The following is a 22,876-nucleotide window of genomic DNA, read 5'->3' on the forward strand; positions in this document are numbered from 1 at the left end:
TTTTTATAATGTGGGTGGGCCTCATCTAATCAGTTGAAGGTAGTAACTGATTTCCCAAAGGATTTTGTTTCAAGGCTGCAACATAGAAATTCTACCTGGGCTCCCAGCCTGCTGACCTGCCTTTCAGATTTGCTAGCTCTCACGATTATGAGTCAAATGCTTAAAATAAATCTCTCTATACATCTATATGTTAGTTGGCCAGTCAAGTCCAACTCTTTGTGACCCCATGGACTGTAGACCTCCAGGCTCCCCTGTCCATGGAATTCTCCAGGCAAGAATACTGGAGTGGGTTTCCACTCCCTTCTCCAGGGGATCTTCCTAACCCAGAGATTAAACCTTGGTCTCCTGCATTGCAGGCAGATTCTTTACCATCTGAGCTATATATCTGTATCTACATTTATATCCATATTTCTGTGTCTCTTGGAAACCCTGACTAATACAGTGGGCAAACTAGAGCACAGAGAAATTATATGATATTCTTAATATCATTTAGCAAATGATGACAGGTATAACAAAGAGATGGGGAAACTGGGTCATAAAATTGCCTATAATACTGATTGTAAGTCTGGGAAAGAAATTCATAAGCTATCCACTTTCATCACTGTTCATTCTAGTGGATTACATGCAGTGAAATGTGAAGTTTCATGGAAAACCAATACATTAGAAAAAATCCGAAGTTTGAAGCAGATAAAATAGAGGACGAATTTTTATTTGCTTTACAAAAGATAAAGTGTACCTTTTATATATTTATTTTTTAATTGGAGGAAAATTGCTTTACAGTGTTGTGTTAGTTTCTGCCATACAACAATGCAAATCAGCCGTAATTTTACATATATCACCTCCCTCCCTTCCCCCACCCCATCCCTCTGCATCATCTCATAGCCCCAGGCTGGACTTCCTGTGTTATATAGCAACTTCTCACCAGCTACCTATTTTACCATTCTTGAGAGGGGCAACTTTTCTCAACATTTAAGGTGGTTTCTTTTTTTTTTTTTTTTAATGCCAGGTTCCTCTGTCCATGGATTTCTCAAGAATACTGGAGTGGGTTGCCATTCCCTTCTCCAGGGAATCTTCACAACCCAGAGATCAAACCTGGGTCTTCTGCATTGCAGACAGATTCTTTACCATCTGTGCCACCAGGGAAACTTTAATAAACATAGATCACGCATTTTACATGATGCTTTGCTGATAACAAAGCTCTTTCATATGTACTCTTTTCTGGAAGCTTCACTGCAAACCTCTGAGTTACTGTCATCAGTTTATGACGGAGACAAGCAAGGCTGACAGAAACTAGGGGAGTTGCCTAAATGACTCAGAGCAGCTGATTCCCAGATCTGAGCTCACCTCCTTGTCCTGCAATGATGGCTACAGAGCACCAGCATTAACCAGAAGGGTGATGTTTATAGGTCTCTTGATCAGAAATTCCACAGTGAGCTGAATTCTTACCCTAGTCAAAAGGATATGTGAATTCTACTGTGTTAACAGGAATATTAAGATTTACTTTGGAAGAAACAAATCCCAATACATCTCTTTCTCATTCTTAAAGATATCCCTATCATATCCTTTTTCAACTGTGAATTGATTCTAACGTGGAATAGAAAATCTGATTTTTTTTCTTTTTAATGCTATATAGTTTAGTGGAACTGTTTATTCCCATGTTCTATAGCTCTCTCTCCTACCTGGGTTTTCATTTTCCCAACTTAACAGCATGTACTTTAAGCAAAGGACTTTGCATCACTGGATCAAAGAACAGAGGCATCTGTATTACGTCTACATTTACTGGGCTGCTAAGACCCTGCACATTTTCAGTCTATTGCTTATCATACCTACGCAGGCCACCCCTGGACTCATCACATTTGTAAGACTTGATTTCTCTCCTGTTTCTCATCTGAGAGCAGGTGGACCAAGACAGTTCTTTGGAGGCTCGACAAGTGATTTCTCTTGAGAGACGTGCCTCTCTCTAGTCTGCCAAGGAATGAAAATTCAGACAATCACATAGATCATTTTGAATGGTGCCAAATAAATTCCACCAAACGCAGTAGTATTGCCAGTAGGCAATAATTACAACATGTCACTGGGAAATGTGGCGATTTTCTTCTACCATCAGGCTTTAGTCTTATCCTGAGTGTCACAAAAATGACAGAGAGGACATAAACAGTTTTCTCCATAGATAGAGCATGCATTTCTCATATTCAGGGAAATGGGGGTGAAGTGCTTCTTTTGCCTTGAAATGACTGGAACAGGATGCCAGGGATTGAATAGGTATCACCTAGAACTTAACTAATCTTTTCTGACAGCACACTTGTCAACTACTCCAAAAATTAAGCAAAGTGGTGAAGAAAGACCACCATTTTGTTGTCAGCAGGGCTCGCTGAGGAAAGAAATAACCTGTTGTAGCCTACGAAAGGGAAAGCTCTTCAGTAAGAATGGAAAGTCCTGAAAGCAAGTATGAGAGTCTGCTCGGGGGAGGTGATAGCATCCCAAAGTCTTCTAGGATTTTAGCTTCAACCAGAAGATTGTCTTTCAAACATAAGCAAGACCAGGAAGTCACATTAAAGGGCCGAACAAGATCGTGGGCAAAACAGCTGTGTGAACCAAGTTAAAAAACAAAACAAAACATAATAAATAATAAGAAGCCAAGGAATGTTGTAGAAATGGCGAGAAAAGACAGAGACGCATAGGAGGGATAAAACGGGAGGAGGGAGTCTGGGAGGGAGCAGAGAGAAGAGAAAGCTGAAAGCGGACGTCAGGAACAAAAGCTCCAGCGGAGTCTGGTGGAGGCACTAAGGGAGCATGGGGTGTTTTGAATAATTATTAAAATTAGCATGTGTCTGCGCCATCCTGTGGGTGTGGCGCACAGCGGAGTGTAAACTCTAGCGGGGCTGGGAGCAAACACTGGATTAGCGGCAGCAGCCGGCCAGCCTGCCCGAGGAGTGTGAGGACCAGCGCGCGGCACACCGACCGCACGATGGCCTCGTCTCAAGGGAAGAACGAGCTGAAATTCGCCGACTGGATGGCAACTCTGCCGGAGAGCATCCACAGCATACCCCTCACCAATTTAGCCATCCCAGGTAGGCGCTCAGAGGCTGCCGCCGGGGCGCTCGGCGTCCGCTCCACCTGCCCCGCCCTGCTTTATCTGCCACTAAGTGGTAACTTGCCAAGATGCCCACGGGAGGCAAACTCGTTTCCACGGGTGGGTCTCGGGCCGGGAGAGCGCGTGCCTGGGCGCCTCCGGCCTCCCAGCACTTTCCCAAACCTCTGGGGACCGTGGCGCGGGGAGTCAAGGTGACTGCTTTTCCGTGGGTTTTTGAAGCAGGTTGTGTTGAGAGGGCTGGGGCAGGGGAAAGGCTTGGCTCTAGGATGGTCCCTCGTACCCCACTGCCCCCTCCCTGCAGTTTTTCCCCCCGGAGACTTGAGTCTGGGGACGATTTCTGGGGCTGTGGGATGATGGTGGTCGGCGAGCGCGAGCCGCTGTCCTAAGGGCTCGGCTCTGGCCCGTGGACCTCCGTCTCCATCTCTGTCACGGAATCAAGAGAATTCGGTGGATTTCTCGGTTAGAAGCTACCCGAGTCATTAATATTCGTCCCTAGTCTCCTTTAAAGAGACAAAGCGCTTCCCGAAGAGTGACGAAAGTTCAGGGACCGCCGGCGGCTTGATCGATGCCCTTGACCTGGAGCTGGAGGGGGGAGAGGAATGTAGGGAGCCGTTTCCTGATCTGCGTGGACCTAGAGGGCCTGGCCGGGTGGTCACCATCTGGACTCTGGTCCAAGGGCGGCGAGGAGCGTCCAGCGCGCGGGTCAGGAAGGCAAACCCTCGTGGACCGTGCATTTGTTGCTCGGGACAGAAGCCGGGCAGGGAAACCTGCGTCAACTGCGGCGGAGGGGTGGGCTTCACCGGCAAATCTTAGGAAAAAGATGATTGCGCTGGTGTCCAGAGAGGCTAGAAAGAAGGAAGCCTCGGCAAAGCGAGGAAGAGACTGGAGGGGTCAGACGCTTCAACATGAAGCGCGCGACTTGGACCGGAGGACTGGGCAGGTTTCTGGGGGCGGGAGCGCAGCAGACCCTAGTTCGGATGTGCAGGGGCAGGGTGGTTTCAGGACGGTATACTATGGTGACAGCTGGCTTCACAGCCATATTTCGTTGACTTTTCGCTTGGGCTGAGAGGGCAGATTATCTCCCTGACTCGCTTGACCCTTCCAGGATTCAGCTAGAGGGCAAAATACCGACAGGTAGTTCATCCCTCGCCTTGAGTTATGCTTGGTTATCAAGTTCAACCTTCTGGTCTACCTTCTCTAGCTCTTACCCATCCGGCGCCCTCTCTCAGCCACTGGGGGAAATCATGCTTAAAAAAAAAAAAATTCTTTCTTTTTTTTTTTAAGGGGAAAATGGGTTTTCTTGAAAATCTCTAACCAGTAGCACTGGAATTAATCAGTAACTGAAATCAGTGGTCTTTAGTCAAACGGATGTTTGGCGGCTATGACAGACACAGGCTCTGAGCGCCAGCCCTGGAAGGGAAGGGTTGGTCTCCTCTTGCCCTTCTTCAGGAGAAGGTAATGGCACCCCACTCCAGTACTCTTGCCTGGAAAATCCCACGGATGGAGAAGCCTGGTGGGCTGCAGTCCATGGGATCACTAAGAGTTGGACATGACTGAGCGACTTCACTTTCACTTTTCACTTTCATCCATTGGAGAAGGAAATGGCAACCCACTCCAGTGTTCTTGCCTAGAGAATCCCAGTGACAGGGGAGCCTGGTGGGCTGCCGTCTATTGGGGTCGCATAGAGTCGGACAGGACTGAAGCAACTTAGCAGCAGCAGCCCTTCTTCAGGAGGGAATTTCCCAAGAGCTCAGGTGTCTCTAAGGAAGAGAACAAGCCACCTTCTCTGCTCTGCATTTACCCTCCTCCCGGGTGAGCCTAGGGATTGCTCTTTTGAAGAGACAGTAGAAACTACAGAACTTTGCTGGCAAAATTCCACTCTCACTTCCACAGGCATTGCTATCCCCTTTTCTTCCTTTTTATTTGGTCTTTAGACAGGTACTTTCACATGGTCTCACCTGAGCATTTATGGAGGCCTAAAAGGTAAGAAGGGCAAGGAGTCTCATGCCAGCTTCCTGACAGGTGGGTCTCCAGAGACCCAGGCAGGTTAAAAGCTCAAGCTCACATTGCAAGTTCTGAGGGATGGCATGATATCGTGTCTGAATCTAACATACATTTTTATAATACTTCACTTTTCAAAGCCTTAACATATAACCCAGATAACATAATCCTTCCCCAAACCTTGTGAAGCAAGTGATGCTGATAAGTATTGACTGTAGTTCACAGATACAAAAGTTGCATCTCAGTGAAGGGAAATGATCAGTTCAGTGATATGATCTTTAAATATGGTCCTTAGAAAAAATATCTCGGAATTTTGGAAGGAAATGCTTTGTGGTTTGGAACTGGATGATTCAGCAGCAACAAGTACTAATCAGGCTGAAAGGACAAGAAAATAAGGCATTGGCAGGACAGGGAGAAATTTTCTTTTCTTCCCACAGGACAAGGTGGAAACCTGTGTTCAGAGGCTTCGATATTCTGATAGTTCTACAGTAGAGACACAATAATAATAGCACTCGACACAGTGGGAATTTCCACTGATTGCCTAACTCCTCTTAGTTTTATACTCAAAGTGGATCCCCTGCAAAGCTTTCCATTCTCATCCTCAATAATTCTGAGATAAAAACCCTATTTCTCCCATCTGCATCCCTCAGTTCCTCCATGATTTTATAATGTAGGTTTGGCAGATCTACACATGTAAATCCAGGTTTAAAAATGGGTTTGGTACCTTTCTGTATTACTCAAACTGTGAGAATTTTTGGAGGAAAAAAAGATGTTCAAACTCCAATAGTCAGGGAAGACTAATTGGAGACTATTAAACGCTAATGGAATAATTGCTTTAAAATCATGCTAATAGCTTCCTGGCTGCTACATGTTTACTTGGCCAGTTGCTACAGCTTGAATTAAGTAATTATCTCCACCATTTAAAACCACTCCTGATGTACCACACAAGGGTTTCTGTAGAAGGGAAGGGCTGCTCAGTCATCCTCTAAGCTTTAGGTTTTCTTAGGTGAAGCAACTGGAGAGTGAAGAGCTGTCTAATTATGAAGCCATCCTCTTGGGTCAGCTGACCTGCATTACCCAGAGCTAGTGCAAAGAACCATCTGCAGGTGTGTGATATTCCCCCAGGTGTGCAGTTCTGGCATCTTTAAACTGTTTCTCAAGATGTCTGCATATTGAATACTTTCATAACCGAATTTCTGTGTCTGTTTTGCATTTAAATGGCATCATGATTTGGTATTGACTGGCCTAAAGAATTCAGTTAGTAATCGGTATTAGTAGTTTTACTTTGATTTTATTTTTCAGAGGAATGGTACTGTCGGAACGCCCTGACAGTTACTCAGATTTCGGTCTCATTTGTCTTTTCTTCCCATCTCTGATGACACCAAGCTGAGTTTTCATTCATACATGTGTGCTTAGCAGTATTCTGGCATTTTGGACTATGAATGATGCATCCTCTTACCATAAACAGGTGAGAGAGGGTAAACAGGGATGGAAGCTGGGAGAAAAAGTGTCAAGTTCAGGTGAAGGTGAGTCTGATGAATTTCTGGCATCTTCAAAGCCAAGTTTTAACTTTTATAATCACGGTGCTGCCAGAACCATTGTAAAAAGATCCATCATGGGAGCAAGCAAGCTGTTGCTTAATCTGGGTAAGTTGTTGCTGATCTGGATCTATGACAAGGAGCCATTCTGTCTGAAATCTAAAAAATCAGGAAGGATTTTTATTTTAAAAGGAAGGGTCTGTTATGCATTTGCTGATATGTGATGGAAGTCTTCTTCACATAATACAGTAAATTGACCATGTAATACTGAAAGAGGGACTCAGAAGGAGTGTATGTTTCCTTGGTGTCAGAGTTGTTTACTGAGTTGACCACCAGTTGGCCTGTGAGCAGGACCTGGGCAGTCAGTTTGCTTACCCTCTCTCCTGTCCTTGAAATGCACTTTTGGCCCATCATTTCCACAGTGGGAGCCATTTTTAAGGAAGCAGCCTTGAGAGAGTAATGTGTCATTGAGACCATCTGGACAGTGTATGTAGCTGAACCTTGTTAAGGCCTCTGTATAAACTTTTAAATAGACACAGAGATCCACTTATCTTGCAGCTGCTTCCAGACAAACTTCCTATGTAAGTTCCCTGATTATGAAACTTACCTACCAATCTGGAAGTCACCTGCCTTTCTTTGGTCTCTCCTTGCTAGTTTTCAAACCAAAACTTGAACAGCAATTGTTGACTGTACTTTAGATAAGGAACACAGAAATACTTTAGAAATCAATGTTCTTGCAGATCTTGTACACTCTTCCAGGAAATGCTAACACCAATGAAAAAGGACAGTGTTACTTAGGAAAATGAGATGTGTTTAAAATAGCTCTGACTTCTGTGATCCTGTGTTGGCTTTTATTAGTTTTTAATTTCTTTCCTCACCGTGATTTCTTCTTTTTGTTCCTGGAGCCAACTGTTTTCCTTTTCCTTGTCATTTACTATTTCTGTTTCGATTAGGATGGGATAAGACTGTCAGGGCAAATCTGGAACTGGGTCTAATTGTACAAGTTTCTTTTAGGAAGCAGGGCATTTGCCCCCCATCATTTTAGTCCTTATAGTGATATGGAAGTTAATCTTATTCAAAGCAATCAAAAAGCAACAAAATTGTTTAAAATGACTAGCTTTCTTCTGCTGCCTGTTCAATTCCAAGTTTTTTGATTTTGCTAAAAAGAAAAAACTTAAATGTCTGGAACATAATTTTTTACACTTTTGAAAATTTTTAATTAGAGCATAATTGCTTTACAATACTGTGTTAGTTTCTGCCACACATCAACATGAATCAGGCATAGGTTTACATATGTCCTCCTCTTCTTGAACCTTCCTCCCACCTTCCATCCCATCTCACCTCTCCTAGGTTGTCACAGAGTATCAGGTTTGAGCTCCTTGTATCATACAGCAAATTCCCATTGGCTATAACTTTTACACATGGTAATGTATATGTTTCACTGTTGCTCTTTCAATTTATCCTTCCCTCTCCTTCTTCCATTGTGTCAACAGTCTGTTCTCTATGTTTGCATCTCCACTGATGCCCTGCAAAAAGGTTCATCTGTACCATCTTTCTAGATTCCGTATATATGTGTTAATATATGTTTGTTTTTCTGACTTGCTTCACTCTGTATAATAGGCTCTAGGTTCATCCACCTGATTAGAACTAACTCAAATGCATTGCTTAATTTATCCTATTGGGGCTTTTCCTTGTCAAATTGAATTGAATCACCAACTATTACTAATTAATATAAAGTGATACTTGTGACATTTTACAGTTTACAAAGTGTTTTCTCATGAACACACATGCTTTTCACATGTTCTATCAATAATCTCCTCAGGCCTTGCTACTCAAAGCTGATCCAGGGACCAGCAGCATCAGCAAACATGGGTGGTTGGTAGAAATACAGCATCTCAGACCCTAGCCCTCAGACTGATTTAATCCCAAGCTGTATGTTAACAAGATCCCCAGGTGACTGCATACACATTTAAAGTTTGAGAAACACTGCTTAGGGTATCTCTAAGGGAAACTATGTAAGTGGCAGAGCCAAATTTAAATATGCTTCTTTGATTGAGCTTTTTCTAATGGTCCAGGAAGTCTATCTGTGAATGTTCAAATTTACATTTAGGCTTAGAGCCAGAGCCCCATATCTGACTCAAGGCTAATGGCCCAGGTTGGGAACATTTCTGATAACTGACATTACAGTTCATCATGCACCTTGAACAATAAACATGATTTAATTGCTATTTAAGTGTTCAAACTGGGTCACTGTGATAAATGTAAAACCTTCCTCCTCATTTCCTTAAAGTCCTGATGCTCTTTGATACCAGCCATCAACAGCACTTAAATTCAGCCCATCTGGCAATGCTAGTGGTCACTAATGACAATTTAGAAGACACTCTGTATTGGTTCTTCGTCCATTTGGTATCATTTTTGTTGTGTCATAGGACCAGCTACTTTTGTTGTATTTATAGGCCACAGGTTTGTTCACCTTATCTATAAGCTTCCGTGGTGGTTCAGACAGTAAAGAATCTGCCTGCAAAGTGGGAGACCTGAGTTTGATCCCTGGATTGGGAAGATCTCCTGGAGGAGGGCATAGCAACCCATTCCAGTATCCTTGCCTGGAGAATCCCTTGGACAGAGGAGCCTGGTGGGCTACAGTCCATGGGGTCGCAAAGAGTTGGACATGATTGAACGACTAAGCACAGCACAGCACAAATTTCAAACCCCTTTGAAGTAATAGTGGCATCATAAATGCAAACTGTAGTGATAATCAGCACCAGACAGCCATCAAACACAAAGGTAAATGGTGAATTGTTTTTTAATAGGAAGAAAATGATCAGTCTTTGTATTTGTAAACCATACCTCATTTATTTAAATCATGACTTACGTGGATTTGAAACATGCATAACTGTGGTTGTAACTCACTTGATTTTAATTATTTAGCATAATCCAGGCTCTGAAAGAGTTAAATTTTAAAAAAGAAACTTCAGCTTGCTAAAATAGATACATTTATATGTTATAGCTCACACACTTTACTCATATGAAGATTTCTCATATCCTTATGTAGAATTTATTTTCTCCTATGTAATTCTAACCCTGCCTAATCAAAATAGAAAGAGTAAGTTACAAAGAGAGTGAAGCCGTTGAGTGACATATTTGGCTATAAAAATAGGCAATATTTTTGAGGGAAGACTAATAAATAAGGATATAGGTATCCTTACACAAAAGGTAATGTTCCCTATACTTTAAAAGTCCCAAAGTAAAATCAGAGTCATGTTAATTGTCCGTTTGATCCCTTTCAAGTACCTCCTTCATGGACTTCCAAATAGTTCTAGATTTCTCTGGACAAATTCTTAAATATGTTTTTATAAACCAGTTTTGTGGGTATCACTGCAATTTTCCTTCTTTCCTGTTTTGGGGAGGTTATGGGGAGTTGTCATTTTTGCTGCTCTGACATGTAGAGGAACTGTACTTCTGTAGCTTTATACTCAGAACACCACTGCTATTGGCAGTCCCACCAGAGCCTGGGCTGTGTGTGCAGAGGCCCAGCGTTGAGGATGTTAATATGTAAAAAGGGCCTTGGATAGGATTTCACTGTGGCCAAAGGCTCCCAGGGCTGGCTCCCCTGCTGTGGAAAGTGTGGATGCCAGTCTTACGGCTGACTCTGTCTGCCATCACCACTGAAACCGTGAGTGCCCGCACTGCCAGATCCCATCAGTCCTTTTGCTTTGTCTGGATGCCAGCAAAAGAGCTCTTCGATTTATGTTGATTCTTTTGGTGCTGCAACCTTGCCCTAGGACTTAGGAATGAGTTTATGAGGGCCAGGCAGAGGACAATATGTAGGACAGATTTTATTCTGTACTCTGCATCACTCTCAGTGTTAATTCACTCTCTGCTTGCAGATGTACATGTGCGTGCATGTGTGTGTGCACGCACATAGGTGTATCAACTTTCTGTTAAGATAACGTCTTTTCTGAGAAACTTCTGAATAGATCCTGTAAGTAGGCCTTTGGGGCTACCTAATTAATCATTCCTCCAGGCAGACCCAGGGTAACAATACAGCTGGATCCATACTGTCCCCAGTGAGCAGTCTGGGACAGTGTAAATAGAGCCAAATCATCTGATAGACCTAAACCAATTCCTAACACCTCTATTGCTTTAAAGCACATAAATAAAGTAATCGATGCACTCTGAACCTTCAAGAGAAGGTTAAGTCTCATACACACATAGGCATGCATTTTAATTATCGTTGCTTAAAGGGATCAGCTCTGTTAATATGGATATTTTACCTATTAATGTTACCATCAATGAGACTTATCCATAACTATTGCCCATGGACACGCAAGGAACTTCTACGTACAATCATGTAATTTGTTATCCTCAAGAAGCTTATAGATTCTATTACCTGTCTCTCAAGGGTTAGGATCAGTCTCAGAAGATTGAGGACCAGGAAAATATGTAAATCATATACTCTAAAAGGCAAGAAAATGTGAGAGAGAAATTTACCATGGTTCAGATGAAAATCAGCAACCAGACACTTTCTACAGCACCATATGCTTTTATTATGCTCTGTTAAGAGAGGAAGATGGGTCAGGAAGAGAGGCAGGCAGAGATGGTTAAACATCCTTGAGAAACTGCCAGGATTAGTCACCTCCGGAGAGCAGGTACTGAAACAGATGGCCCGCTGCTTTGTTAGATGTGCTCTTGTTTTGTGTCTATTTTTCATTATGGATCCTGGGAGTGGACAACTCTTTGGCCACTCCATCTTTAATGTCAGCTACTTTTATGTTTCACATAGAAGAATTCTTCTTTTGAATTAATTTTTATGAAGCAGTCATGTTTATCCTTGGTCAGCATTGTAAATGATGGTTGTGTTCCTTGATTCACTTGCAGAATTTTTATTTCATGAGGGAAAGTGGACCCCAATGAATGAATGACAGTCTTAGTTGCCTGGGAGGCTTTCCCGTAGGTCTCCTTTGGCTTGTTGGCTGGTGCAGAGGAAGATGTGCTTGAAGGAGTCCTCATGGGCAAATGGGAACCTATCTCAACGCACATCTCTGACTATACTTCTCTGTTACCACGTGGAGGAGGAGGAGGAAGATGAGGAGAAGGAGGAACTAGGCTGCCTTAGTACAGAATTAATCCTAAGCACCCTCCTGCTATAACCTGCCCTGGGCTTTTCTGAGAGAAAAAAACTGGTCAAGGGGTTGTAAAGATTCTGCTTTGAGAGTTGCTAGAAGGGAAGGCTATATAACTGTCACCCCTCGTGTTCTCATTTCTATTTGCGTCAGTTCAAGTTCCTTGGGTCCAGCATTAGAGTTTCACTCTTGAAAATGTCCTTAATTCTCTTGTCTTACTCTTTTCTGTTCTGCTTCCTTGGGAAAAAAGTCCAACTTAGTCAAACATTTTTTTTTTTTTAATCTATTCCAATCCCAGAAAACTTCAGAGGTTAAATATTACTGAAGTACACAACCTGGATGGTTCCTCTAACTAGAAATTTCTCACCACGAATCTTACACATCAATAATAAATTCAGTTTTTTACTCTCTGAGATAATAACTTCATACCTCTTCTTACTTCTCAAATCAGTATCTCCTTCCCACCCCACTCTAAGCTGATGACTTCACCTCTTATTTTACAGGAAAAGAAATAGATGCCGACAGACATGAACTTTCTCAGTTTCCCACCATTAACCCATCAACCTACTTGCATCTGTTTCTGCATATTCTGCATTTTCTTTAGGTAAGAGGTCATGGATCTTTTTCTGCCTGAATCCAGCTTCTCTACTTGTGGTCTGGATCCCTTTCACTCAGATCTCCAAAGTTTTACCCCCAGTTTCTTCCCTCCCCTCCATAATTATTTTTCTCTACCACCACTGGATCATTCCAGTCACCACACAATCATACTTTATTACGCTTCTTAATGAAATAAAAATCTCCCTTGACACCACATCTGTGCCTCTATCCACTGTGCTATTTCTCTGGTATTTGTGAAAGCATTACCTCTGTCTTCAGGTTGTTATTTCCTTTCCTTGCCTACCCCATATTAAGGTTATTTCATTACCACTGCACTAAAATTGTTTTTATCAAGGTTGCCAGTGATTTTTTTTTTTTTTTTTTGGATAAAGCTAGATGGGGAAACAGTGGAAACAGTGTCAGACTATTTTGGGGGGTTTCAAAATCACTGCAGATGGTGATTGCAGCCATGAAATTAAAAGATGCATGCTCCTTGAAAGGAAAGTTATGACCAACTTAGATAGCATATTGAAAAGCAGAGACATTACTTTGCCAATAAAGGTCCGTCTAGTCAAGGCTATGGTTTTTCCAGTGGTCATGTATGGATGTGAGAGTTGGACTGTGAAGAAAGCTGAATGCTGAAGAATTGATGCTTTTGAACTGCGGTATTGGAGAAGACTCTTGAGAGTCCCTTTGACTGCAAGGAGATCCAGCCAGTCTGTTCTAAAGGAGATCAGTCCTGGGATTTCTTTGAAAGGAATGATGCTAAATCTGAAACTCCAGTACTTTGGCCACCTCACGTGAAGAGTTGACTCACTGGAAAAGACTCTGATGCTGGGAGGGATTGGGGACAGGAGGAGAAGGGGATGACAGAGGATGAGATGGCTGGATGCCATCACTGACTCAATGGACGTGAGTCTTGAGTGAACTCCAGGAGTTGGTGATGGACGGGGAGCCCTGGCGTGCTGCGATTCATGGGGTGGCAAAGAGTCGGACACGACTGAGTGACTGAACTGAACTGAAATGAATGAATAATCCTTTATCATTTCATTTGACTTTTCAACATCATTTGATGTGACTGACCACACTCTTCTTGAAACGTTTTCCTCTTTTGGTTTCTTAAGACACTTGTGTGTATGAGTGTGTGTGTGTGTGTGTGTGTGTGTGTGTGTGTGTGGTTAAAAAAACAAATGACATAAGATTTACCCTCAATGATTTTTTAAATGTTTAGTATTCTTAATTCTAAGCACAAAGATATATAGAAAATCTCTATAACATTTTCACCTTGCATGACTGAAATGTTATACCCATTAAACAGCAACTCACCATTCCTCTTCCCAGCAGCCCCTGCAACCACCATTCTACTTTTTACTTTGATGAAATAAATACCTATCTCATATAAGCAGAATAATGTAGTGTTTATCCTTTTGTGACTGGATATTTCACTTAGCATGGTGTAGTCAAGGTTCATTCATGTTGTAATATATAGCAGAAATTTCTTTCCTTCTTCTCAGCTGGGTAATGTCCCATTGCATGTATATACCGATTTTGTTTATTCATCTTTCAGTGGACATTGAGGTTGTTTCTGTATCTTGACTATTGTGAATAACGGTGCAATGAACATGGGGGTGCTAACATCTCTTTAACAGCCTTTTAAAATTCTTTTGGTTAAATACCCAGAACTAGGATTGCTGGGTCACATAGTAGTTCTATTTTTAACTTTTTGAGGAAATTGCATTATTGTTTTCTATAGCAGCTACATCATTTTACATTCCTACCAATAGTGAACAAGTTTCCAATTTCTCCATATCTTCACCAATACTTATTTCTGTGTTGTTTTTTTTTAAATAATTACCATCCTAATAAGTGTGGGTTTATATCTCAGTGTGGTTTTGATTTTTATTTCCTTGATGATTTGTGACTTTGAACAGCTGTTGATGTACCTGTTGGCCATTTGTATGTCTTTTTAGGAGAAATGTCTTTCAAGTCTTTTGGCATTTTTCAATTGGGTTATTTGTTATCTTGCTACTTGGTGGTAAGACTTAATGATGTATTTTGAGAATTAATCCCTTACAGATATATGATTTGTAAATATTTTCTCCCATTTTATAGGTTGCTTTTTTACTCTATTGATTGCTGCTTCCTTTGCTCTGCAGAAGTTCTTTAGTTTCATATAGTCCCACTTGTCTATCTTCTATTTTGTTTTCTATGCTTTTTATATCATATTCAAGAACACATTGCCAAGATCAATGTCTAGAAGCTTTTCCCTCATGTTTTCTTCTAGAAATTTTACAGTTTTAGGTCTTACATTTAGATCTTTAGTTCATTTTGAAATTATTAGCGTATGGTCCAGTTTCATTTTTCTGCATGCAGTTACCCATTTTTCCCAACACGTTTGTTGAAGAGACGAACCATTCATCATTGCGTATTCTTGACACTTTTCTCAAAGATCAGTTGACTGTGTATGTGTGAGTCTACTTCTGTGTACATTTTGCTCTGTTGGTCTATATGTTTGACTTTGTGCTAGCATCATACTTCTTTGATTGCTTTATCTTTGTAATATGCTTTGAAAAGCGAAATGTGATGCCTCCAGCTTTGTTCTGTCTCAAGACTGTTTTGTTTATTTGGAGTCCTTTGTGGTTCCACATTAATTTTAGCATTGTTTTTTTTCTATTTCTGTAAAAATAAAATGCCATTGGGATTTCGATAGGAATTGCTTTAAATCTATTAGATTACCTTAGATAATTCAGGCACTTTAACAATACTAAGTCTTCCGTCCACCAACAAGCGGTTTCCTTATTATTTGAGTCTTGTTTAAGTTCTTTCATACATGTTTTCTGAGAACAAGTCTTTCACATCCTTGGTTAAGTTTATTTTTAAATATTTTATTCTTTTTGATGCTGCTATATCTAAGATTGTTTTCTTAATTTCATTTTGGAGTGCTGATTTTTAGTGTATAGAATAAAGGTGATCTTCATATGTTGATTTTGATCCTGCAACTTTACTAAATGCATTTATTATAGCAGGTTTTCATTATTGTTGTGTGTTAGTGTACAGTGTGATATGAACAAATAATAAAATGAAATAAGAACTGTTAATTTAGGCAGAGGAGATCCTTTAAAAATGCAGGCTCTGGTTTCAAATACCTGAGGTTTGTAGTCTAGCTTTGACATTTACTAGCTCTGTGCTTCAGTATTCTCAGCTAAAACATGAGGATAATAACAGTACTTCATAATCTCTTATGAGTACTTCATGAATATAATACTTCTTAAATTGTTGTAAGAATTAAATGAGGATATGTATAAAGTATCTAAGAAGGCCTGGCATATATGATGTTACCTACTCATGTTTCACTTGTGATTTTCAATACTGATGAATAATCTTTAGAACAAAATAGAAAGTGAACGTGAAAGTTGCTCAGTCATGTCCAACTCTTTGTGACCCCATGGACTTAGTCCATGGAATTCTTCAGGCCAGAATACTGAAGTGGGTAAAGTTTCCCTTCTCCAGGGGATCTTCCCAACCCAGGGATCGAACCCAGGTCTCCCACATTGCAGGTGGATCCTTTACCAGCTGAGACACAAGGGAAACAGAAGAAAATAGAGAAGATTGTAATAAAAAGAGTTTTCAAATGTGTGTTCAAGCTTTTGTGCCAAGGCAATGTATATCTCTAGGTACTAAAGAAGGGAGATGATAAAATATTACAGAACTGAGCAATCATTTCTAGAGATTGTGAAAATGGAGGTATAAAGATAATACAAATGTTACAGTGTCCAAAAGAGGAAAAATAGACCCCAAGGAATTCATATGGTAATATCCGAATGATGTGTAAGTGAATAAAAAAGGAAGTGATGATAAGGGCTCACCCTTCCTGTGAAAAGTAAATCAGTTGGGAGGCATGAGACCCTGACTGCAGTCCTGGATCTGCGACCAAGTGTTGGACAAGTCAGTTAACTCTGCTGGTCCTGTGGCATTACATCTGTAAAACTGCTCAGCAGTTATTGTGGACAAACTTGCCTCAAACCATGGCTCTGCTGTTTACCAGCTGACTCAGGGGAGCCACTGAAAACCCGCTGAGTTACAATTTCCTCAGTTCCAAAACGGAGATGATAGTACCAACCTCACATCCTCTGTTGTGAGGAATCAATAAAATATGTAGTATACTTGTCATCAGAGACGGTGATGGCACCCCACTCCAGTACTCTTGCCTGGAAAATCTCATGGACGGAGGAGCCTGGTAGGCTGTAGTCCATGGGGTCACGAAGAGTTGGACATGACTGAGCGACTTCACTTTCACTTTTCACTTTCATGCATTGGAGAAGGAAATGGCAACCCACTCCAGTGTTCTTGCCTGGAGAATCCCAGGGACGGGGGAGCCTGGTGGACTGCCGTCTATGGGGTCGCACAGAGTCGGACACGACTGAGGAGACTTAGCAGCAGCAGCAGCATACTTGTCACAGAATAAATGGTCAATAAATGTAACTCTTTTTTTGTTGTTATCATTCCATCATGTACAATTCACTTCATTTACTTGCTAACAAGGTGGTTCTTGTCTTTGTTAAGATCCTTTTCCCTCACTTCCCTTTAGTCACAGCTTGTTGACTTTTTCCCTTGCAGGCTCAGCCCTGCCTTAGGCTCCAGACCCAGTCCAACCCTTGGATAAGAGACTGTGAAGAGGACCGTTTTATTTCACCAGTTTTCTTCTTGCATCTAGAACTCAGCTTCTGATACAGCTGGATACTGAAAAATCAACTGTCATGGGAAAGGCACACATGAGCAGCCCAGAGCGAGGAATGGAACTTCCCACAGGTGGAGATGTTGGCCAGGTAGACTCAGTGGCAAGTTATTGGGAGAATATCCATATCCAGAGAGGACAGTGATCAGCAATACTTTTGATCCAGCACAGGGAAAAAGGTCTAATACATGGACAGAGACCCTTAAGAAACTTACAAGCAGATTTCTCAGAAACACAGGGAAACCTCAGACCCACTGAACTTCCTCATATGAAGTTTACTTGTCCAAATCAGAGCTTTGGACACCATCTTAGATGATTAGACTTTTCACTCTAAGATTAAGTTCTTAGTCCCAGGCTATACCCAGATCCTAGGAGAAAAATTCTGTATGGTTCTTCCCAGTCCCACCTGGTCCCTGAACACCTTGTGCCTGACTGAGCTCTCTTTCACTATGATTGATGAGAGAACTCCTGGTTGTTACAAGTTGATACATTAGGCACCAGAGCCTAAATTTTAAATTGATTTTTTAAAGTGAAGATTAATTGGAGTTATTTTGACAAGCTTTAACAAGAGTGAAACTAGAAAAGTTTTGAAATATAAAATATGTAAGAGCAGGTCCATAGAAACTTGTCTTAACTGTGGTCTGTGAGAAAAAGACCTAGGGCATGTAGTCACCAGGGAGCTGACTGGCAGTCAGTGGCAGTGCACACAATGATGTGTGTGTACAATTGGGCTGCTGCGCCAGATGAAGTTCACAGAGCAAGGGGTGTAATAGCCTGGCTGACCCTATACTGCGCAGAGCCATCTTCAACATGGAGCTCTCTTCTGGGCCTCAAACTTTTATGGATACTGTGGAAAGTTGCAGAGTTTTGGGGGAGCAAGGGGTTGGGATTGTGGGGAGGGCTTTACCAAGCCATTGACTTTGAAGTTTCTGGAAGCCACCTTACATGGAAAATATGGCGAGCTCTCTTCAAACACACGGAGAGGTCTATGAAGTTCTAAATTAAAGCAACCACAAAATAGAATTTAAAGGGATGACGCTTTTGGAAAGCTAAAAGACAAGGAGAAACCTTTTATCAATGTGATTTTTAAGCAGTGAACTTACCCTCTCTAGAAGTGTGTAAAAAGGGGCTGAATGGTTATCTTCCAGACATCTGCATTTATTAATACAAAGCATTTGATCCAGATAACCTCTAAGGCTTTTTCTGCTTCTATGACACTGTGATAATGGATAGGTTGTTGTTGTTTAGTTGCTAAGTCATGTCTGACTCTTTTGAGACCCCGTGGACTATAGCCCTCTAGGCTCCTCTGTCCATGGGATGTCCAGGATGTCCAGGTAAGAATACTGGAGTGGGTTGCCATGCCCTCCTCCAGGGGATCTTACTAACTCAGGATTGAACCCACATCTCCTGCATTGCAGGCAGATTCTTTTCTAAGGCACCAGGGATGCCCCATGGATAGGTTACTTAGTGTCTCATAACATCAGTTTCTTATATGAAAACAGGAGTAAAAATTGTATTCATTTTTATGATTGTATGAATCAAATCACTGATCACTATTTTTCCCTTAACCCATTCTCCACATGTAGCATGTTTCTGGTCTTTCCCCTTCATTTTTAATAAAAATTTACTTATTGTTTTCATTGCCTAGTAGAATTTAGCAATCTCTCCTAGCAGACAAGACATAAACTGAAAATTGAATACAGCAGGAAGAAAGCCCATTTTAACACCTGACTGTTATTTCCAGGGCTATTAGATTAAGAATAATATTTTGGCATATCAGTAGGTAGAACTGATTTTTCTCTTGTGTCAGTGTAATGACTGAAACTGACCTCCTATGACAGGAGAGGTGCAGACTCCCAGCTGCAACCATTCCATTACCCTTACACAGATTGGGATCCCCCGGGCCTTTCCTGAAGTCAAAATGCCAGAATGACCCTAAGGACCTGACTTCCATCAAAGCTCTTGAAGGTGAAAACAACAAGCTTGAGATACAAAAAGGTTTTAAAGAATATTTTTTTTCCTTAAAGCCAGCTCACTCTCCTGGCATTTCGTTCTGTTAACGGACTGTTCATCTAAGGACCGTTTCAACAATGCAGTGGGATGCACTATAGAATATGGCAACAGGAAATATCAAAAAGTAGAATAATGGTTGCCAGGAGCTAGCTGAGAGGAGGGAACACTGAAGAGTTGTTTAGTGTGAATAGACTTTTAGTTTTTCAAGATGAAAAAGTTCTGGAGACCTTTTGCACAATAGTGTGAATATGCTTCACAGTATTGAAATGTACAGTTAAAAGTGGTTAAGACTGTAAGCTTATGTTTGCCTTTTTTTTTTTTACTACAATTGAGAAAAACATTTGCGTTGTCAGATCAAGTTTTATAGTTTTTGACATAAGTGCCTGGAGGCTTGCTATACAGTTTTCTGCAGTGTTTGTAATTCTTTAAGGCTCTAACATCAAGAAAAAGCATTGCTCCTGGCTATGAGGCTAATAATCTTGTTTTTTCCCTCTTTGTATTTCATTCATGATTTCACTGATTGAAGATGGCCAAATCACGTTAACTTCTTAGGTCTCTGTTTCTTTAGTGTGATATCAGACTAATGCACTTTGTCCTCTCAGGTACCCTGCTGGTGAGGGTTAATGAAATAACATATGGATGCTTTCAAATTCCTTATATTGGAAACATCTTCCTGAGTTTGTGAAAATTTAGGATTCACATGGCGCAGAGTTACCTGCCAAGGTCAGTTTCTCTTCTTGGATGGAATCGGCGGCACCATATTATAACTTGGACAAGATTAGGATTCATTCATGCAGAAATTCATACTAAACATGGACTATGTTCCAGGCTGTTCTGTTGTTTTTCATTGTCTGGTTGCTAAGTCGTGTCTGATTCTTTGTGACCCCATGGACTGCTGCACGCCAGGCTTCCCTATTTCCCAGAGTTTGCACAGTCATGTCCGTTAGGTTGGTGATACCATCCAACCATCTCATCCTCTGTTTCCCCCTTTGTTCATGGAATTCTCTAGACGAGAATACTGGAGCGAGTAGCCATTTGCTCCTCCAGGGACCTTCTCAACCAGGAATCGAGTCCAGGTCTCCTGCACTGCACATAGATTCTTTACCATCTGAGCCAGGAAGGAAGACACCGGTGGTTTGTTATTGTTTAGTCACTTGGTCATGTCCAACTTCTTGCGACCCCATGGATTCTAGCCCTCCAGGCTCCGCTGTCTGTGGGATTTCCCAGGCAAGAATACTGGAGTGGGCTGCCATTTTCTTCTCCAGGGAATCTTCCCTGAGCTAGGGATCAAACCTGCATCTCCTGCACTGGCAGGCAAATTCCTTACCACTAAGCCACCAGAGAAGCCTGTCCAGGCTGTTCTACGGGCTGGAAATAGAGGTAGAACAAGCTTGTTTGGGCAAATCCATTCTAGTAGTAGATAGGAGACTGTAAGCAACCCCAGAGAAAACGACCTTTTTGTAGGATTTACCTAAACCAGAGGAATCATGTTGATTTTTGTTGAAATATCTGAGATCTAGGTTCTAATAAGTTCCCTTGGAGGACTTCATTTTTTGTTTTCACATTAAAATGTGGAAAATGAGCACAATGGTTGGGACCCATCCTATACTCCCAAAGTACTCTTAGGCTATTGTTCACATGGAGTGGCCCTGAAGAGCCAATTAAATAGCGTAGATTTCAGGGTTTATTCTAGATAGTCTCTGTAGCAGACGAAGGCTTGACCTTACCATCTTCCAGAGGGATGTTTCTATAGACTTATTCCCTTCTCTCCATGCCAGAACATAGGAGAAGGGAGGTGGGCTATGGCTGAGGAGCTCATCGTTGAAGTATTTCTCTCTTCCTTTAACCTTGTTCCACTTGCCTTGTTTCTTATACAGCCTCCTCCCAGGCCTCCTGAATTTGCTTGCAATCATATTACGCTCTTGACTTACTTTCAGGCTCAGTGTCAGGCACTGACTGAGGTAATAAAATAGTATTTATCCTTTTTCCTGGCCCTTTGGAAAGCTGTTGATCTAGTTGGGGAGGATTTGCTGAATTTTAAGGTCACTCTGCACCGTGGGAGTCTGAGGAAGTTGTTTAAGAGGTAAAAGACAGTTGTTGGTTTTGCTTTTTACCTGTGAATCCAGAAGTATAATCCGGTTCATTTTCAGTATACTGAAAAGCTCTCTCACAGGCAGAACTACAGTTTCAGGAGATGCAGCTGAAAGTACTATTCAGTAATATCATAGGAAAAGATCACAGGAATAACTACCATTTATCAAAGGCCTGTCTTCTGACAATAACTTACACATATTAACTCTAACTCTTATAATAACCCTGTGCAGTCAATACTGTTCCCATTTTACAGACATGTGAACAGAGAGCTAAAGTACTTGTGCTCAAAGATGTATTAGGTGATGAATACAGAGAGCTGTCAGGTTTTAAAGGTTAAGAATTTTTTTTTTTTAATTTTAAAATCTTTAATTCTTACATGCGTTCCCAAACATGACCCCCCCCTCCCACCTCCCTCCCCACAACATCTCTCTGGGTCATCCCCATGCACCAGCCCCAAGCATGCTTTTTTTAAAATTAGGTCTTATATCCAGAATAAAACTCCTAGGTCTTGAATAGCAGTCTTCATTTTTCCAAGATTCTCTTCACTGACAATTATAAATGATCTTTTTCTCTGTTCTTTTTATTTAAGCACAAATTTATTTGAGCCCTTTCAAAAACAATTGGTATTTGTGGATTTAAATGTTTTAATTTACCTTTCTATTAAGCAATAAACTTTTAAAAATGTACTCAGATATTTTCTTAAACACTTAAGTAAAACACCAAGACTAATGGAATTAAATTCAGCAAGAGTGAAATTAAATATTTGCTTTATGCTTAAACCCCAAGTTATGTTTTTCCCTTCACACCCTACCCCTGTAAAATGTCATCATACATTTTCCTATAACGAGAAAAAAACAAATCCTATAAGTGGAAAAAAAGAAAAAAAGTTCAGTGTAGCCACAACAGACTCTTAAAGGCCTAAGTGGAGCTTCAAATCCCAACGTTATATTCAAAAGGACACTGCTGAAGGCCTCCCAATGGGTGACACATTGGGCCTTGATCCTGGGGGATGGCATTTTGATTTTGATTGCTTTTCTATTGAGAGTTTAAAGCCATTCTCAGAATAATGTTTTCAAGGGATTTTTCTTGGCTAATGTTTGGGTAAAAATTATTTTTGTTCCTGCTGAAAGGCCTCTTTTCTACCAGAATTCAGAATAGAATATGACAAAGTTTTGGCTCCTGTCTGTTTGTGACATTGCTGACAGTCATAACAAATACACTTTCCCAAACTTTATGACATTTTAGTAGGAAATTAAATGAAAGAAATCCATTTTACTAGCTTTTTTCTTCATTGAAAAGGATAACTTGTGGAAACAACATTTAGCAATTGGTTTCTATAATTCTAGGGAGTGTGTTAGATGTTTTGGCAAATATTGGCTAACATTTACATTAATGCACTCATGGGATCACTTTTTTAAGTTATAGAATTTGCCCCTTTAAAGATAATACCATGATTAATTTCACATATTTTGAACAGTTTTTTAAGGACCATATTTTCTCTCTCTTTTTTAGTGGAGTACTAAGGACCTGTATAATTTATCCAGTTTATGATACAGGATTATGATTATCATTAGCATCGTTTATTAAACTACATACCATACAGAGATATTTAGGAGAAGCCATTGGTATGTTCACAGCTGTTGGTGCATATCCCTGCTGGACAAGACATCTATATTTTTAA

General features: G+C 41.0%; 1 protein-coding gene across 1 annotated transcript in view; it reads left to right on the forward strand.

The window, feature by feature from the left end:
• The first annotated feature begins 2,897 nt into the window (after nucleotides 1–2,897).
• The window catches only part of PLCXD3 (phosphatidylinositol specific phospholipase C X domain containing 3), a 191,254-nt gene continuing 171,275 nt past the window's right edge, over nucleotides 2,898–22,876 (forward strand). Inside the window, exon 1 of the mRNA XM_015101312.4 lies at nucleotides 2,898–3,071. Coding sequence (XP_014956798.2) covers nucleotides 2,969–3,071 — 103 coding nt within the window. The 5' untranslated portion in view covers nucleotides 2,898–2,968. The remainder of the gene's footprint in view (nucleotides 3,072–22,876) is intronic.

Source organism: Ovis aries, chromosome 16, assembly GCF_016772045.2.
Source record: "Ovis aries strain OAR_USU_Benz2616 breed Rambouillet chromosome 16, ARS-UI_Ramb_v3.0, whole genome shotgun sequence".
Classification (NCBI taxonomy): domain Eukaryota; kingdom Metazoa; phylum Chordata; class Mammalia; order Artiodactyla; family Bovidae; genus Ovis; species Ovis aries.